The sequence below is a fragment of the Phocoena phocoena genome, chromosome 14, assembly GCF_963924675.1.
Source record: "Phocoena phocoena chromosome 14, mPhoPho1.1, whole genome shotgun sequence".
In the NCBI taxonomy this organism is placed as follows: Eukaryota; Metazoa; Chordata; class Mammalia; order Artiodactyla; family Phocoenidae; genus Phocoena; species Phocoena phocoena.
The window spans coordinates 44,339,409-44,358,935 of NC_089232.1; the positions used below are offsets into that span (position 1 = coordinate 44,339,409).

At 37.8% G+C, this 19,527-nt stretch overlaps 1 protein-coding gene across 2 annotated transcripts in view; it reads left to right on the top strand.

Annotated features, from left to right (window-relative positions):
- CLHC1 (clathrin heavy chain linker domain containing 1) overlaps positions 1-19,098 on the top strand; it is a 38,208-nt gene extending 19,110 nt beyond the window's left edge. For both annotated transcript variants that reach the window (XM_065891370.1, XM_065891371.1), the window contains 4 exons: positions 4,673-4,847; positions 11,312-11,514; positions 17,367-17,546; positions 18,902-19,098. In XM_065891370.1, coding sequence (XP_065747442.1) covers positions 4,673-4,847; positions 11,312-11,514; positions 17,367-17,546; positions 18,902-19,098 — 755 coding nt within the window. The remainder of the gene's footprint in view (positions 1-4,672; positions 4,848-11,311; positions 11,515-17,366; positions 17,547-18,901) is intronic.
- Positions 19,099-19,527: the final 429 nt, after the last annotated feature.

The window sequence follows — 19,527 nt, forward strand, 5'->3', positions numbered from 1 at the left end:
AAAGATTAGTTTGCATTTTCGAGAATTTTATATAAATAGAATCATATAGTAGGTATCCTTTTTTGACTGATTTCTTGCGCTTAGCCTAATTATTTTGAAATTCATCCATGTTATTGCATCTATCAATAATTTATTCTTTTTTTTGCTGAGTAGTGTTCCATTCTATGAATAAAAATCCTTTACCAGATATATGATGCAAATATTTTCTCCCAGTTTGTGGCTTGTCTTTTCATTCTCTTAACAGTGTCTTTCTAAGAGTAGAAGTCTTTAATTTGTTGAAATCTAATTTATGAGTTTTTTCTTTTAGGGATTGAGATTTTAGTGTCGTACCTAAGAAATCTGTGCTTAATCTGCACAGATTTTTCTCCTATTTTTTTTCCCTAAGGATTTTATAGTTTTAGGTTTACATTTAGGTCTATGATCCAGTTTGAATTATTATTATTATTATTTTTGCAGTACGCGGGCCTCTCACTCTCACTGTTGTGGCCTCTCCCGTTGCGGAGCACAGGCTCCGGACGCGCAGGCTCAGTGGCCGTGGCTCACAGGCCCAGCCGCTCTGCGGCATGTGGGATCTTCCCAGACCGGGGCATGAACCCGCGTCCCCTGCATCGGCAGGCGGACTCTCAACGACTGCGCCACCAGGGAAGCCCTAGCTTAATGTTTTTGAGGTTCATTTATGCCATAGTATGTATCAGTAGTTCATTCCTTTTTATGGTGAAATAATATTCCATTGTATGGATGTACTGTATTTTGTTTATCCATTCATCTGTTTATGGTCATTTGAGTTGTTTCTACTTTTTGGTTATTATGAATAATGCAACTGAGCGTTTCTGTACAAGTTTTTGCGTGGATATGTTTTTATTTTTCTTGGATAGATACCTAGGAGTAGAATTTCTGGGTTAGGGACTTCCCTGGTGGTCCAATGGCTAAGACTCTGAGCTCCCAGTACAGGGGGCCTGGGTTTGAACCCTGGTCAGGGAACTAGATCCCACATGCTGCAACTAAGAGTTTGCATGCTGCAACTAAAGATTCTGTGTACCGCAACTAAAGGTCCTACAGGCTGCAATGAAGATCCCATGTGTGGCAACAAAGGTCCTGCCTGCCACAGCTAAGACCTGGCACAGCCAAACAAACTAATAAATAAATAAATAAGAATTTCTGTGTTATATGGAAACTCTGTGTTAATACTTTGAGGAACTGCTAAACTTTGCACTATTTTCCATTTCCACCACCAGTGTATGAGTTCTCATTTCTCCACATCCTTACCAATACTTGTAATGTCTGTCTGGTTTTTTTTTATTTTTACATCTTTATTGGAGTATAATTGCTTTACAATGGTGTGTTAGTTTCTGCTTTATAACAAAGTGAATCAGTTATACATATACATATGTTCCCATATCTCTTCCCTCTTGCATCTCCCTCCCTCCCACCCTCCCTATCCCACCCCTCTAGGTGGTCACAAAGCACCGAGCTGATCTACTTGTGCTATGCGGCTGCTTTCCACTAGCTATGTATTTTACGTTTGGTAGTGTATATATGTCCATGCCACTCTCTTGCTTTGTCACAGCTCACCCTTCTCCCTCCCCATATCCTCAAGTCCGTTCTCCAGTAGGTCTGTGTCTTTATTCCTGTCTTACCCCTAGGTACTTCATGACATTTTTTTTCCTTAAATTCCATATATATGTGTTAGCATATGGTATTTGTCTTTCTCTTTCTGACTTACTTTACTCTGTATGACAGACTCTAGGTCTATCCACCTCATTACAAATAGCTCAATTTCGTTTCTTTTTATGGCTGAGTAATATTCCATTGTATATATGTGCCACATCTTCTTTATCCATTCATCCGATTATGGACACTTAGGTTGCTTCCATCTCTGGGCTATTGTAAATAGAGCTGCAGTGAACATTTTGGTACATGTAATGTCTGTCTTTTTTTTTTTTTTTTTTTGCGGTATGCGGGCCTCTCACTGTTGTGGCCTCTCCTGTTGCGGAGCACAGGCTCCGGACGTGCAGGCTCAGCAGCCATGGCTCACGAGCCCAGCCGCTCCGTGGCATGTGGGATCTTCCCGGACTGGGGCACGAACCTGTGTCCCCTGCATCGGCAGGAGGACTCTCAACCACTGCGCCACCAGGGAAGCCCAATGTCTGTCATTTTTTTTTTTTTTTTTTTTTTTTGGTGTGTCATTTTGATTAAAGCCTTTCTAATCTGTGTGAAGTGGTATCTCGTTTTTTTTTTTCCTCATTGTGGTTTTAATTTGCATATCCCGAATGACTAACAATGTTGAGCATCTTTTCATGTGCCTGTTGGCCATTTTATCTTCTTTGGAGAATTGTCTGTTCTTTACCCATTTGGTAATTGTTTTATTTGTGTTTTTATTATTGAGTTGCAAGTGCTCTTTTTAATTCCAGGTAAAAATCCCTTATCAGATAGATGATACGCAAATATTTTCTTCTAGTCTGTGGATTGCATTTTTGCTTTCTTGTTGGTGGTTTTTTTTTTGTTGTTGTTCGTTTGTTTGTTTGTTTTTAATTTTTTTTGATGTGGACCATTTTTAAAGTCTTTATTGAATCTGTTACAATATTGCTTCTGTTTTATGTTTTGGTTTTTTGGCCACAAGGTGTGTGGGATATTAGCTCCTTTACCAGGGATCGAACCCCTATCCCCCCTGCACTGGAAGGCAAAGTCCCAACTGCTGGACCGCCGGGGAAGTCCCTCTTTTTGGTGTTTTTTGAGGTGCAAAAGGTTTTAATTTTGATGAAGTCCCATTTACTGATCTTTTTTAATGGCTGTGCTTTTGGTTTTGTATCTAAGAAATCTTTGCCTAACTTAAGATCCTACGTTTTCTTCTAAGAGTTTTATTCATTTAGGTCTGTGGTCTACTATGAGTTAATTTTTTTGTTTGGTGTGAGATAGGGGTCCAAATTCATTCTTTTGCATGTGGATATCCAGTTTTCCTAGCACCATTTGTTGAAAAGACTTTTCTTTACCCATTAAACGGTTTTGGCCCCCCTTTGTAAGAAATCAATTAACCATAAATGTTTGAGGTTTTTTTCTAGACTCTTAATTCTATTCTGTTGCTCTAGATGTCCGTCCTGTGCAATCATACTATCTTGATTACTGTAGTTTTATAGTAAGTTTTGAAATTGGAAGTGTGATTCCATCTTTCTTTTGATTAGTATTAGCATGGTGTATCTTTTTTCCATACTTTTACTTTAATCTACTTAATTTGTGTCTTTGTATTTAAAGTCAGTATCTTCTAGGCAACATGTACTTGGATCCTGCTTTTTTATACAGTCTGACAATATTTGTCTTTTAATTGGGGTGTTCAGATCATTTACATTTAATGTGATTGTTGACATGGTTGACTTCTATTTGTTTTCTGTTTTTTCTCATCTCTGTTATTTTTTTTCTCTTCTTCTACCTTCTTTTGGATTAGTTGAATTTATTTATGATTCCATTTTTCTCCTTTGTTGATTTTTGAGCCTATAACTCTTTGTTGTCTTATTTTGGTTGTTGCTTTAGGCTTTATGGGTTATATCTTTAACTTATCACATTCTACACTCAGGTGATTATGTACTACTTCACGCATTCCCTGGTGGTGCAGTGGTTGAGAGTCCGCCTGCCGATGCAGGGGACATGGGTTCGTGCCCCGGTCCGGGAAGATCCCACATGCCGTGGAGTGGCTGGGCCCATGAGCCGTGGCCACTGAGCCTGCGCTTCCAGAGCCTGTGCTCCGCAACGGGAGAGGCCACAGCAGTGAGAGGCCCGAGTACCGCAAAAAAAAAAAAAAAATTAGAAACAGTATACAGTTTGATCCTTGAACAACATGAATTTTAACTGCACAGGTCCACTTATAGGTGGATTTTTTTCAATAAATACTTGTTATAGTAATAAATGACCCATCATTGGTTTAATCTGTGGTTGTGGAACTGTGGATATGGAGGATCCATGTGGATACACGTATTCATGGATTTTTGACTGAGTGGAGGTCGGCGCCCCTAACCCCTGCGTTGTTCAGGGATCAACTTTACTTCTAAATGCTTATATTCATAGCATTTACCATTTCTGGTCTTTATTTCTTTGTGTAGATTGTTTTTCTGTCTTGTGTCATTTTCCTTCTGCTTGAAGGACTACCTTTAACCTTTCTTATAGTACAGGTCTGCTGGTAGTATATTCTTTCAGCTTTTTAAAAATTTTAAATAAAAATAATTTTTTTTTGGCTGTACCATGCAGCTTGCAGGATCTTAGTTCCCTGACCAGGAATTGAACCCAGGCCCATGCCAGTGAAAGCACTGAGTCCTAACCACTGGACTGCCAGGGAATTCCCATTTTATAGCTTTTTAAACTTCTTTCTGGAGGCTCTGAAGTAGATTCCCATTTCATGCTGCTCTCCTAGCTTCTAGATAGCTGTCAGCAATCTTCGGCGTTCCTTGGCTTGTAGACCCATCACTCCAACCTCTGCCTAGGTTTTCACATAGCATATGATATTTAGTCATTATCCAAAATATAAAGTTTAATCCACAAGCATTACTTAAAGATTATAAATATGTAATTTTAGATTAAAATTTTTAGAAAATGCAATGAGATGAAAATATGAATATGAAGTAAGGAAAAGCAAACTATTATTACTTAAAAGTATTTGACTCAAAAACTTTTCTTCTCTTTGTAGCTGTTGGAAAAACTAGAGGAAAGCCTTTCCCATTACTCTTATTTTTTGAGGCTATCTTTAGCATAAGTCATGCTTTTAAACATCCTGTTGATGCAGAACTAACCCTGGAAGGAATCAAATGTGGATTATCTGAAAAACGTTTAGATTTAGTTATCAATTGGGTCACCCAGGAAAGGTAAGCAAAGTTAAACTTTTAACTTAATTTTGAAATTTGCTTAATAAAGTTTTTTGTTCTCAAATTTTAATAGTTTTCTTATCAGTACATTATTTGAGCATTTATTTCAAATCTCTATTGCAACTAATCAGTCACAAAGTATTTACTAAGCATTCATGGATGGAGTAATAGAGCCTAGTCACAATGAGCCCACATCAGGAGTTGACTTACGGCAGCTGACAAGATGTTTCATGACCACTTAATGGTGCATAGAAGTTGATAGGTAAGGATAGAAAAGGATTGATCAGTATCGTGCTGCTCAGAGGGATAAGGCAGGAACCTGTTTTCAGGCAGGCTGTGGATACATGTAAAGGATAAACACAGGAGAAAACTTGTAAGCAGGAGGGACATGGACCCAAGGTAGCATTTAAAAGAACATACAAACCAGCAAGGACAGGCAGGAGGTGGCTTCTTGGAGTTGAGTCTCGGGACAAATTGGCAGATTTGTACCAGAGTTCCCTTAGATTGGATTCCCTGGAACCAAAGCCTGAAACAGGAATTTGGGTGTACATGGTTGATAGAAGGAGGGCTTCTCAAGAAAAACCTATAAGGGACTGAGTGAAACAGAACAGGGAAGGGGAAAGAGCCAAGCAAGGACGTGACCTCAGGCAAGTTCTAACCTTGGCCTTATTTATAGCGGGTTGGCTCTGAAGCATAAAACACATCACAGAGCTGTTCTCACTTGAGGCAAGGGGTCAGCCTTCCTTGCTTCTGCATCGGTCAGTCAAGGGCTGTGGGCTGCCTAGATGGGAATACGTAAATCTGGGCATGGTGGCTCCCACTAGCCCAGGGCAATTCCCTATGGAAGGGAAGGACCTGTGAGCCACTGGCAGCCAACGCCCAGAGCAGCTGGGGAAGGGCACTTTGGCCCAATAAGGAGGATTTGAGCAGGACGCCAAAACAGCATCTGCCTTAGTCAACCATTTGCACAATACAGATCTATATGCTTCTCACATTAAGTTCACTCCATCCAGGCATATCTTCTCTAGGATTTTGTGGTCAATTCTTGGGGAAACTTATAAGAGGAGGGTTAGCGGGAGGAACTATAGCCCTTGTTGCTAGGTCCTAGGGCTGTAATTTGGTTTTTTTACAACTTTATTGAGATATAATTTACATAGAATAACCTATACATGTTTAAAATGTACAATTTGATGAGTTTTTTAAAAACAGCATTATGAAGACACAATTGATACACAGTAGACTGCACATATTTAAGGTGTACAATTTAAGTTTTGACATATATATATATATATCCATGAAATCATCACCACAATCAAGATAATAAACATATCCATGACCCTCAAATGTTTCCTTATGTCCCTTTGTAATGCCTCCTCCTTCATTCCACAACCTCTCAATAACCACTGATCTACTTCATGTTATTCTAGATTCATTTTCGTTTTCTAGAATTTTATATATATGGAATCACACATTGTATATTCTTTTCTCTCCTTGGTCTGGCTTCTTTCACTTCCATTTATTTTGAGATTCATACATATTAATTAGTACTCATTATCTTTCTCTATAACTCATTACAGATTCTTCTTACTTACAGTTTTGGTCTTGATGGCTTGTCTGGTAGAATGACTGTGGTTACCATGCCTTTATCAAACCATCTTTTCTTTTTTTCTTGATTTTGATTTTATGTTGGAGTATAGTTGATTAACAATGTTGTATTAGTTTCAGGTGTACAGCAAAGTGATTCAGGTATACATATACACACATATCTATTCTTTTCGAAATTCTTTTTTGTTTTTTTTGGCCATGCTGCATGGCATGCTGGATCTTAGATCCTTGAACAGGGATTGAACCTGTGCCCCCTGCAGTGGAAGCACAGAGTCTTAACTACTGTACTGCCATGGAAGTCCCCAAATTCTTTTCCCATTTATAAACCATAGTTACTGATTTACCCACTAACAGTGTTCAGTTGTCTTGGGACTACCCAGACAAGTAAGCTTCATGAATAAGTGGCCCAGACTCCATGTCAACTACCATTGCCTGATGGACACTACTTCCACAGCTCACACCTGTGGGCTCATGCAAGGGTGGGGTTACCAAAGACCAACAGACAGGAGAAGAAAAAAAAAACCCAAACTTGGTTCATGGAAGGTTCAGATGGTGTCCAAGTGATGCCAACTTGTCACTTCATCTTTTGAAGACAGAGGAACATCCTTTAGGAAGACATGTACTCCTTAAACCAATGATAATTATATAGTGCTGTATTCCCAATAGGTAGAATACTTGGGTCTGGGAAATGAAGAGTGGCCCTGCTCAACTATTACTCCCAGGAGCCTGCTTGGAGAGTGTGTTAGTCAGGATTCTCCAGAGAAACAGAAAAAATATATATAAATGAAAAATTGGCTCATATGATTATGGAGGCTGAGAAGTCCCAAGATCTGCAATCAGCAATCCAGAGACTCAAGAGAGTCAATGCTGTAACTTCCAGTCCGAAAGCCGGCAGCCTTGAGACCCAAAGGCAGGAAAGACTGATGTCCCAGCTAAGTAGTCAGGCAGGAGGAGTTCCCTCTTTCTTGAGGAAGAGTCATCCTTTTTGTACCATTCAGGCCTTTAACCGATTGGATGAGGGCCACCCACATTCAGGAGAGCAATCTGCTTTGCTCAGCCTGTCAGTTAAAATGTTACTCTCTTCAAATACATTCTCACAGACACACCCAAAATAATATTTGACCAACAACATCAAGTTGACACTTAGAATGAACCATCAGCACAGGGAGTTTGTGCTTCCCATGCCTGCAACTTTAGGCTCTGTGAGTCTGGAAGTCCTGATTGACTTTATCATGAGAAGGCAGGACTATTGCTAAATAATGGGGCAAAGGGGAATATTTTTGGCACTCAGGCTCCCTATGCCCTTGAAGAGAGTATGATACCTGGATTTAGCTGATGTCATTTACTGCTTGGGAAATTTTATAAGGGAAGGAGTGAGACAGGATAGGGAAAGAGCCAAGCAAGGATGTGAACTCAGGTGAAGTCTAGTATTAGTATTATAAAGAGAGAGCTGTGGAGCATAAGCCGTACCGCAAAGTTGTTACCGCTTGTTTATGGGACTGGCTTTTTGTATCCCTTACTAGTCAGTCGTCAGCTCTAGATTACTAAGGGGTTGAAAGATAGGCATAACTTTCTAGGTGAGGTGGCTCCAGTCAGCTGAGGGCAATTCTTTGGAGGAGGGGCAGCTATGAGCTGTCAATAATCAGCTGGAGAAGGGGCACTGGCACAGTAAAGGGGACCTGAGTAGGCACCAAACTGTGTCTACCAGCTTATGAAGATCAGTCTGGAAATAGATAACAGCTCCTTTTCCTGGGTCTATGTGGGCATGAGTTGGGCTGTGAGTGTTGGAAGGCAGAGTGACGAAAGGCCTCCCTGTCTTCTCTCTAGTAGCCATGGCCTTCTTGTTTTGCAGCCTAAGGGCTATGCTTTCTTGGCTCTAAATGCATAGGGACATAGAATACATATTAGAGACTAGGTACACTTCTCATCTTTAAGAATTGTATCATAAGGGAGTAGATGGACAAATGTAAGCACTCCCTAAATAACAAATCCATGACTTAGAAATGTCCCAAACAAAAATGGCAAGTTTGCATACTACTACCTACTGCTACCCATTTCAAATTCATCATTTCCCTGCACAACTCTGGATAGTCATAAAACTGCCCTGGATTGATCTCACTATTGTTTCCCAGCGCAAAGTAGCTTTCTCTCACCCTGTCTTGTTATGCCTTCACTTACTGTTCACACAGTAATTAATTATTCACATAATAATAATTATGTTCACGTAATTCCTGTTTTAGGAAACTTCTTCATATGTGTACCCCTCTTTTCAGCCTTTGCCTCCTCCTTTCTTTCTCTGCCTGGTCACACTTCTACACTCTCCACAAAAAGTACTTGTCAGGGAGCCCTGGAAATGGTGCAGGCATGAGGACAGCATCAGAAAGTGCATGTTCATTACTAACACCTGTTATCTAGTGCAAAGACACTTCAGACAAGATTAATTTCCTTACATATACTTGGCCCATTCTACCTCTTAGTTGTAAGAATTTAAACTCTTATGCATTTCCCTGAGTGCATAAAGTGGGAAAATACCGCTACATTTTTCCTGAATTATTCATATTTGTATTTCTGTATTTTTCTGGACATACCATTTAGCAGAAATGTCTTTATTCTAAATAGGACAATTTTATTTAACCCACTCAACTCTAGAGCATTCATGAGCTAATTAATATTGTTTGGATTTTCCATGTTTTGGGTTTCTTCTATTTAGATACCTTAGACACTATAAAAATCATTACAACTTTACTCCATACCATATTGGTAGTGATTAATTTTAAAATATTAGATTTGAATCTTGTGGTAGCATTTTTATTTTTTCTTAAGCTTTGATGGAACTGTGTGGTAAAACTATGCACTAAAATCAGAAGGCTTTGGATAACTATGGATTATACCTATTCATACATTTCAGGTCTCCATTAGGAACTCATAAAAACAAAATTCTGGCCTTTTTCAAAAAAATTATTGGATGACTACTACTGAAAATGTGCTACAGACTGAAAACAAGGCAAAACCTTGTTTTGGGTGTCTGACTGCTACCTCTTTTACCCCAAGGCTAGAATCCTTGTTTTTCTCACCCCCTGACCCCCGTCACACATAAACCCCCACCCCCCACCCCCCCACCCCCCACCCCCCCCCACCCCCCACCCCCCACTGCCTGCTTTTCTTTTGGGGCCAATTCCATTTTGGGGCTTGATCCTCCTCCTCCTTTTGGATAATTTTCTTTTTAATCATACTCTTTGCTTCTGATCATCCTTTTGGAAAGTGACAAACGAAGGCAGAGCAACCTTAGTCTCAACTCTGGCCTTCTCTCAGCTGGAACAGCATCGTGAGGGTGACCACTGAAAATAATGAAATAATGGTATTAATAAGAAATAAATACTAAGATACTGGTATTTTCATGTTGCTCCAGTAATGCAGTCACTACAACAACTGAAATAATGACTTGTTCAGTCTCAGGAAACGTTGTGACTTTAACTACCAAAACTTATATTTTGGTATTAAAATGTGGAAGTCGGGGAATTGCTTCCTAAATAATTGATTCGTACTCAGGAGCTGCCTTTTGATTTTTTTTTTTCTGCGTTACGCGGGTCTCTCACTGTTGTGGCCTCTCCCGTTGCAGAGCACAGGCTCCAGACGCGCAGGCTCAGCGGCCATGGCTCACGGGCCTAGCCGCTCTGCAGCATGTGGGATCTTCCCGGACCAGGGCACGAACTGGTGTCCCCTGCATCGGCAGGCGGACTCTCAACCACTGCGCCACCAGGGAAGCCCTGCCTTTTGATTTTAAACCCACCTCTCTGCTGCCTGCCCCAACAAACACAGAGGGCTTTATCTACTTAATTTTCAATAGAGAGACATTTTGTAGGAGTTTCAGGATTTCATTTTATTGTTATTGGCATTTTATTACATGTATACAGACACTAATATTATGTGACTGTTGTTATGCTGTAGCTATTAATTAAAAATATAATTATGGGACTTCCCTGGCCGTCCAGTGGTTAAGATTCCATGCTCCCAATGCAGGGAGCATGGGTTCGATCCCTGGTCAGGGAACTAAGATTCTGGATGCTGCATGACGTGGCCAAAAAAAACCCCAAACAATAAAGCCCAGTTTCAGTACAGCCAGTAATTAGAAGTGATATCTTTAATGATACCCAAATGTTTTTTGGCTTATGCTGATAGTTTCTAGGTAGAGTTAGTAGTACAGATGGTTCCCTTCAATTGTGTATGAAGATGGTGCACTAAAATTGATGAAAAGTGAAATCTACTTACTTGAGCCATCTCAAAAGAACTGTTTCTTCAGTCTCCTAATAGACAGTCAAGTCCCTTTATTCCCCCCGTTGTTTCTTTCAAATCTATAACAATTTAAAAAAACAACAACTGCTGTCGCACTTTCTGTTTTTGTTTTAGTACAAATGCTTGCAAGATCTGATGGTAATTTTGAGCTAAAGATTTTGTCACTATCTTTAACCAACATTTAATAAGTTCTTACATTCTATAGGGTTTTGGAATCTACATAACAGCTAAGAACATTGAGAGCCTCAATTATGAGAGAATTTTTGTTTACCTTGAAATTTTAAATCCCACCAATCTTTTCAGGAGAATTTAACCTTGTTTGTAGATTTTTTTAAAAGTTGAGCTCAGTTTCACCAAAATTACTTCCCCCAAAGGAAGACATGCTGATTGGTTTTGTTCTTGTTGTTAAGTCTTGGATATGTTTAATTTCATCAGTTGCCTACTAACTTGGAATCCTTAGAGACCATAGAAAATCCAGTTCTACTGTGCTGAATTTTCAAATATTTCATTCTCATCCATTCATCAAGAGCTCACTAACGTGTGCCCTATTCATCTGCTTGCTCTAGGCTGACATTTTCTGAGGAGGCTGGGGATGTGATTTTTGATTATGGGGAGCAGGATACTTATAACAAGGCCAAGTGTCTGGCTTTAGCTCAGATTATCTATAGTGAATGTGGCCTGCACAAGAAAGCTCTTCTTTGCCTGTGTAAACAGAATCAAATTCAAAGGGCCATGGAATACATACAACAATTCAAGGACTTTACTTCTGGTAAGTGAAAAAGCCTATTATTTGTATACATTCGAATTCTGGACTTGAACTGTAAGATCACCCATGATAGTAGGCAATATTTTGGACTTATACATTATAAAGCTTGTTTTGTGTATACCAGTAAGTAGATTTCTTTTGTAATTTTTAGTGAAAACAGGTAAGCTGAAGCTGATTGACTTTGATGGTGGACATTCAAATACATTTTATATTTCTTCAGTACATAAACATTTAGTAAACTTGCAGATATTTGGACCATGCTACTTAGAGGATTTTAAAAAAATAACTGAACTTATATATATCATTCTGAACTATAATATAAGCATTAGAAATGAAGAATTAGTGAAATAATGTTGATTTAAAGTTTGAAACACCTAGGTTGCAGCTGGGCAGTGATCTGAGAGAATTGTGGACCTTAGGGTGACCGTAGTTGTTTTTTTGTTTGTTTGTTTGTTTGTTTAATTTTGTTTATTTATTTATTTTTGGCTGTGTTGGGTCTTCATTTCTGTGCATGGGCTTTCTCTAGTTGCGGCGAGTGGGGGCCACTCTTCGTCGCGGTGCACGGACCTCTCACTATCGTGGCCTCTCTCATTGTGGAGCACAAGCTCCAGACGCGCCGGCTCAGTAGCCGTGGCCCACGGGCCCAGTTGCTCCGCGGCATGTGGGATCCTCCCAGATCAGGGCTCGAACCCGTGTCCCCTGCATCGGCAGGCAGACTCCCAGCCACTGCGCCACCAGGGAAGCCCCAGGGTGACCCTAGTTGAATGATCTGATCTCTTATTATAGTCTAGTTCAGCAGTAGCCTTAATGTACAGGCAGTTCTGACATATCCCCATATCCCAGGCCTATGTCAATCCTGATTTTGCAAGCTGTGTACTCCAGTTCTAAGAAATTGCACAATGGAACAAAATATAGCACTTTTAGGTCACATTTTTCCAGGAAAAAGAATCTTTTATGGTCGTCAAATCTGATCATTTTCAAAGAGTAAATTGACTTTTACTTAGAATCTGTTTTTTAGAGTTATTAATTTTTTTCATTCATTATGTAACAGCATGCCCGATATTATTAGTGTAATAATAGCTATAGTTCAGCTTTTTACATGCCTTATCTCACTTAATCCTTATGTTAACTCTATGAACTGGGTTTGTTATTATCCCTTTTTTTTTTTTTTTTTTGCGGTACGCGGGCCTCTCACTGTTGTGGCCTCTCTCGTTGCGGAGCACAGGCTCCGGACGCGCAGGCTCAGCGGCCATGGCTCACAGGCCCAGCCGCTCCGCGGTATGTGGGATCTTCCCGGACCGGGGCACGAACCCGTGTCCCACGCATCGGGAGGCGGACTCTCAACCACTGCACCACCAGGGAAGCCCATCCCTATTTTATAGATGAAAGATAACTGTGTCCAAAGAGAGGCTAAGGCACAGAGAGGTAAGTAATTTGCCTATATACACACAGCGATGGAACAGAATCTGGCAGAGTAGTTACGACACAATATTTGTTGAATGAATTATATATTTTATTAATATTATCTAATTTATACAGATTCAGTTTCTGTGTAAAGTATTATTTTTCCATAGAATTATTTTAGTCAAGGAATAAAGATTTTAATTACTCTTGGAATTTTTATTGAATGAAATGTGAAGTTTCTTTTTTTTGCTTGCAAAATTTGCCTTGCATGAGTATACAGAAATATGATTGACTCATTATCATATTATCCTGTTCCTCTAGTAGTGCATTACACTGTAAAATAATTATACAGTCAGCCCTCCATATTCATGGGTTCCACATCCATGGATTCAATGAACTTCAGATTGAAAATATTTGAGGGGAAAAAAATTCCAGAAAGTTCTAAAAAGCAAAACTTGTGTTTGCTGTGCACCAGCAATTATTTACGTAACATTTGCATTTTATTTACAACTATTTACATATTATTCACATTGTATTAGGTAATCCAGAGATGATTTAAAGTATATGGAAGGATGTGTGTAGGTTATATGAAAATACTATGCCATTTTGTATGAGACTTTTTATATAAGAGACTTGAGCATACTCAGATTTTGCTATCTGCAGGGGGTCCTGAAACCAAACCCCGTGGATATCAAGGGACAACTGTATATTGTACTAATGTAAGAAATATTAACTCTCCTATATAATTAGAACCTTGATATTTATCCTCAGAATTTATTTAGTACAACATCATAAGATAATAACCTGAGGAAAATTAAGCTTAAAAGGTAGAAACAATGTTTGAAAAATTACTCTGCTTATTTTACTTTTTAATGACAAACAACCACAGCTTTCCAAAGGATCATCCTTGGCCTCAGGGGACAGACTCGGTTTGTTAATACTTTCTGGTTTCAGAAGAAAATGGTCTTTCTCAGATTTAGACTGTCAGCTTTACATTTACAAATCAAAGAAACAGAACAAAAATGGTCAAGTCCTAAAAAAGTCTTTTGTTCCAAAAGCATAAATCTGACTCATAGAGCATCTGTTTTAGAAGGAAAAACACTTCGTTTTTCCTCCCTAATGATTTCTGGAATAAAGCCTGAAATGATTTGTTTGTTCACCTTCCCCATCATCATTAAACAAGTGAATGTACCTATCTGGTTATATTCTAGATATGGAATTCTAGACTCCAAGGCTAGAAACAATCTAGAAACTAGGTTATTCTAGATCTGGGGCTCTCAAACCTTCTGGTCTCAGGTCTCCTTCATTGTTTTAAAAAGCATTGAAGATCCCAAAGAGTTTTTGTCTATGTGGGTTCTATCAATTGATATTTATCCTATTAGAAATTAAACCAGGGACTTCCCTGGTGGTGAGTGGTTAAGACTTTGCCTTCCAATGCAGGGGGTGTGGGTTCAATCCCTGGTCCAGGAGCTAAGGTCTCACATGCCTTGCGACCAAAAAAAAAAACCAAAACAGAAAACAGAAGCGATATTGTAACAAATTCAATAAAGACTTTAACAAAAAAGAAATTAAACCAGAAAAAAATTTTTATTGGAGTATAGTTGATGTACAATATTATATGTTACATGTGTACAATATAGTGATTCACAATTTTTAAAGGTTATACTCCATTTATAGTTATTATAAAATATTGGCCATATTCCCTGTATTGTACAATATATCCTTGTAGCTTATTTTATACTTAATAGTTGGTACCTTTTAATCTCCTACCCCTAACTTGTCCCTCCCCCTTTCCCTCTCCCCACTGGTAATGACTAGTTTGTTCTCTATATCTGTGAGTCTGCTTCTGTTTTATTCTATTCTCAACTGGTTTTCAGCCAGGTTGAGCTTCTTCAGCTGGAGCGTGGGTGCCAGGAGCTGGGGGGTGGGGGGGTGGGAGAGGAGTTGGGGGGCAGAGTCTGCAGCCTGTTGCCACACAGGTAGAGCTCCTGGAGGTGGCTCAGGCCATTCAGGGCGTCAGGAGACAACGAGGCCAGCTCGTTGAAGGAGACGTCCGTGGTGTTGAGTGCCGGCAGTGCCCAACCCAGCAAGGGCAGGCTTCTCAGCTTATTGTAGGATATAATCAGGGTCTCCAGCCAGGGCAGTGTCACATCAGGCTGCAGGCTGGTGCTCTGGCTCTTCCCCAGATGCAGCTGAGTGAGGTGAGTCAGATGCATCTATTTTTTTTAGATTCCACATATTAAGTGCGATCATACAGTATTTGTCTTTCTTTGTCTGACTTATTTCACTTAGCAAAATGCCCTCCAAGTCCATCCATGTTGCTGCAAATGGCAAAATTTCACATTTAAAATAACAATAGGAAATTCCCTGGTAGTCCAGTGGTTAGGACTCTGTGCTTTCACTGCTGAGGGTGCAGGTTTAATAATTCTTATTTGGGGAACTAAGATAGCACAAGTTGTGCCGCGAGGCCAAAAACAAAAACAACCAACAGCAATAAACTAATTATGTATTGTCATAAGTAAAATATTTTTATGAAAAGTAACTTTTCCAAAGCAAAACAATTTAAGGAAAAGAGTGACACTGTTTTACATTTTTGTAAATCTCTGTAATGTCTGGTTTAACAGAAGATAGCTGGCTTCCCATATCTGATCCTATATTCAGTCTATTGTAATATGTCATGTAGCTTCTGGAAAAACACCACTGTATATTTGTGAGAGAAGGAGAATAAAAAAGGCAAATTTTAGTATTTTTATGAAAATAGTTCTGACTTTATGGACCCTAGACCATATTTTGAGAACCACTGTTCTAAGTATCTAGGTATTTGTGAGTTAAACAGTGCCATGGTTGATATATAGACCCTTATAACCTTATTAAAATAGAACATGCAAGATAAATAATGATCATTATTACATGTCAAACCAAGGAATAAGGAAATGCATTCTGAAGTAAGTAGAGGGGTAGGTTCATAGGATTTGAACTTGTGTCCTTTCTAATTAGTCAGAGACCATATCTTGTACATAATGGAGTAAATATTGGTTAATCAATTAATGGAGAAGAGTATTTGAATACTTGATTGAATGAGATAGAGAGAGATGGGTGAGTTATGAAATGTTGGAGACAGGGTTGTCCTATATAAATAACTTCACCTTAGTGGAGGCCAGATTGAACGACCCAAATCATAAACTTCTACCTCTTCTCTAGGGAAAATTTTTAAAAAATTATTTGACTTCATTGATATAGAATTATATTCTGCTATTCCTTGCTTCATCTTTTACCATTTCTCTTTCTCTGTCCTTGTCTCTCTCTCTTTGTGTGTGTATGCATGTATATATATACATACACACAGTGCACACACACATACATATTTATTATTCTGGAGGAGCAGCACCACAGATTGGAAGGTCATGGACTTTGGGGGTCAGATGAACTGTTCTTCTTTAGACTGTGTGTCTAATTCTGGGAAAATTAACCTCTCTAAGCCTGTTTCCTCACTTGTAATGTGAGAATAATAATATCTGACTTATACTGAATATTAGGTGTAGTAATTTAATATATGTAAGTTCACAGTACAATAAATATGTGTTTAATAAACACTAGATTACCTTTTAGAGTGCAGGTATGTTTACACGTAGTTCTTGAAATGCTCTCAAAAATTATACTGAAAATTACCTCTGTTGTGGCCCAAGAATATTTTTACTTAAAAAAATTTAGTAAGTTAACACAAAGTTTATAAATTTAAGAATATAAATCATGATTGTAGCTTTAGATTATCTGAATGGTTAACTAGTAGATTAAACCATATGAAATTGCTTTTTTTTTGAAGTAAAAAATGGTCAAGTGTAGGCAACTTCATATGGCTCAACCTCTAGCTACTTGAACTAGCTAACAGCTTCTTAAAATCTTCATATTTGGGTTTCTAAATACTTGATATTTTTAGGAAAAATTGCTGAGCCCCTTTTCTGTGCAAGGCAGAGCAAGAAAGATATACCCAGTAGAAGTTTGCCCCCAAATGAGCAACAAGATGTAGACAAAAATAACATAGTATTAGATGGGAGCTTAGAAATTGTGGAGATACTAATTCTAGCACTTTAAGATGCAAAAACTGAGGTCCAAAAGATTAAGTGACTGATTGAGCTATGATTAGAACTTAGGATTCTTGATTGTCAACCTGGTCCTTTTTTTATACCACATTTCTTTCCAAGACTGTTCTCTGATAAATTTTTTTTCCTGGTACTATGTTTAGGTAGTTTTCCTTTGTTTTCTGTGATGCTGAGTATGATTTTTTTTTTTTTTTTTTTGGATTGGAGATAGTAATGTTGAATTCATTGAGGGCTTTGGAAGGATTGGAAAAAGAAGTGTTGATTGGCAAATATAGACATTAGCTAGTCCCAGTTTCTAGTTGATGTATCATATTAGGATGTTGAGACACAGTTTTTCATTTTTGCTTTCAGATGACCTGATGCAGCTAATAAAGTTATGTCCCCATACTGAATTAATTCAGTGTCTCACTAAAGAATGGAATGGGAAACCACCATATTTATCTTTTGGTCTTGCTGTACTTCACCTGTTCTCTGTAGATATGAAAAAAGTTGGCATTAAGCTTCTTCAAGAAATAAATAAAGATGGGAAAGGTAAGTGAAGTAAAATTTTGTAGTGAAAGAAATAGTAGTGGGTTATTTAGGGAAAGGTTCAAGATTATTATGTTTGAGTTAACTCTATCTTCCTAAGAGTTTATTCTTGGCAAGTTAACTTTAGGTGTTTATAAATGTAAAGATTACCATGTTAATAATATTCTGTTGGCAATAGTATATATTTGTTGAGAGAATTAGAATGAAGAGAGACTCTTTCTGAAGCTTGAGGGGAACATCATAATAATTATAATAGCTATGACTACTGTAAAATCTTTATATATATTAACATATGTGTATATTTAATAATTTATATATATATATTTAAAATGTTATTTAGATAAACTTTATGTTTTTTATTCCTAAACCAAATATATATGAAAATATTATTTACATATATTATTTACTCTGAACCTCACTCTGGAGTGGGATCAGAAATAACTAATTAGATCTCACTTTTTTCTTTCCTTTCTCTAATTTAATATAGAAACTTGAGCAGACAAATTGATTTTAAATTATCATATGGGGCCAAAGAAAGAATAGTAAATTATATGAAAACATAGTTGGGAAGATAATTTAGAAATTATCACTACAGATATCAACTAAAATATTTTATTTGATAGAAAAATAGTAATCATGGTAGAAATAAAATAATAGTGATTACAATAACCTGAATAGAGATCCTCTTTCATCAAGTATTATAAGTAATGCAGGTAGTAGATAAACGAGTTCCATAAATAGTTCCAAAGAGGGTCACTATAATTGATTTTCAAAAGTAAATAATATCATTAGTTTTCTTTAATAAACAAAATCCTTCTTTTATTTCCTTTAGAAAAATATTTGTTAAAGCAGCCCCATCATTAAGAGGTCTCTGTCTAGAGATAGGATGGAGGTTTTGCCAAAGTTTTTTAAACCCTTAGGTTAGCACTATAGGGCATTTATAAAAGTGTTTGAAGGATCATGAAAACTTGACCATCAAATTTGTTTGATAGTTCCTAGTGGTACCTTATAGACTGTGAATAAGGCTGAGCCCACATTCTTCACTTTCTGAGCTCCCTTCCTTTCAGCCTTCAGCATCTGCTGACCTTACCAAGAAGGAGATGAGTGAAGGAATAGGTAATGTGAGAAATGGTGGAGAGTTGAATTGAGGCATGAAAAGGTTAATGAAAAAGGAGGAGGAGAAGGAACTAACACTTCAGTACTTACTATGAGCTCGACTAGGCACTCCACGTTACACTTAAAGGAATCAGGTCTAATAGTAATGGAGTTGAAATGATATCTCTTTATTTTTGAAGAATTGCTAAGTATGGATTATCAAATAAGTGCTATATTATAATACTGTATTTTTATTTCCTCAGATGCAGTTGAACATCTTATGATAAATGATCCATTTTGCTCCCTAGAAAAGTGGCAAGAATTAGCAAATATATGTTTACAGAATGGCTTTGACAAATTATCTAATGACATCATGTCTGTTCTTCGATCTCAAGCTGGGGTTACAGAAATTTCTGAAGAGGATGATAAAGTCAACTTGATGCAGCATGTTTTTTGGTAGTTCTACATCTTAACCAGTTGAGGGAGCCTGTACAACATTTTATATATATCAGTTAGGCAAACTGATTTTGGTATAACTAACTTATAAATAAATCTGGAGTATGAAGTTCTCAGAAATATATCATGCTTCTTTATGATGACGTTTAGATTTGTCCTTGAAATATTTACACCATTGCTTCCTTTTTTAATATGGTCATTTTGTATATTGAATCTTTCTAAAATTCCTATGTACTTTACTTTTTCTTTTTAAAGATTTTTATTTTTATTTAATTTTATTTTAGAGTATAGTTCATTTACAATATTATGTTAGTTTTAGGTGTACAGCAAAGTGATTCAGTTATGCACATATTGGATTGGCCAAAAAGTTCATTCGGTTTTAAGTAAAAATAAAAGGCATTTTTCATTTTCGCCAAGAACTTTGTTGAACAAT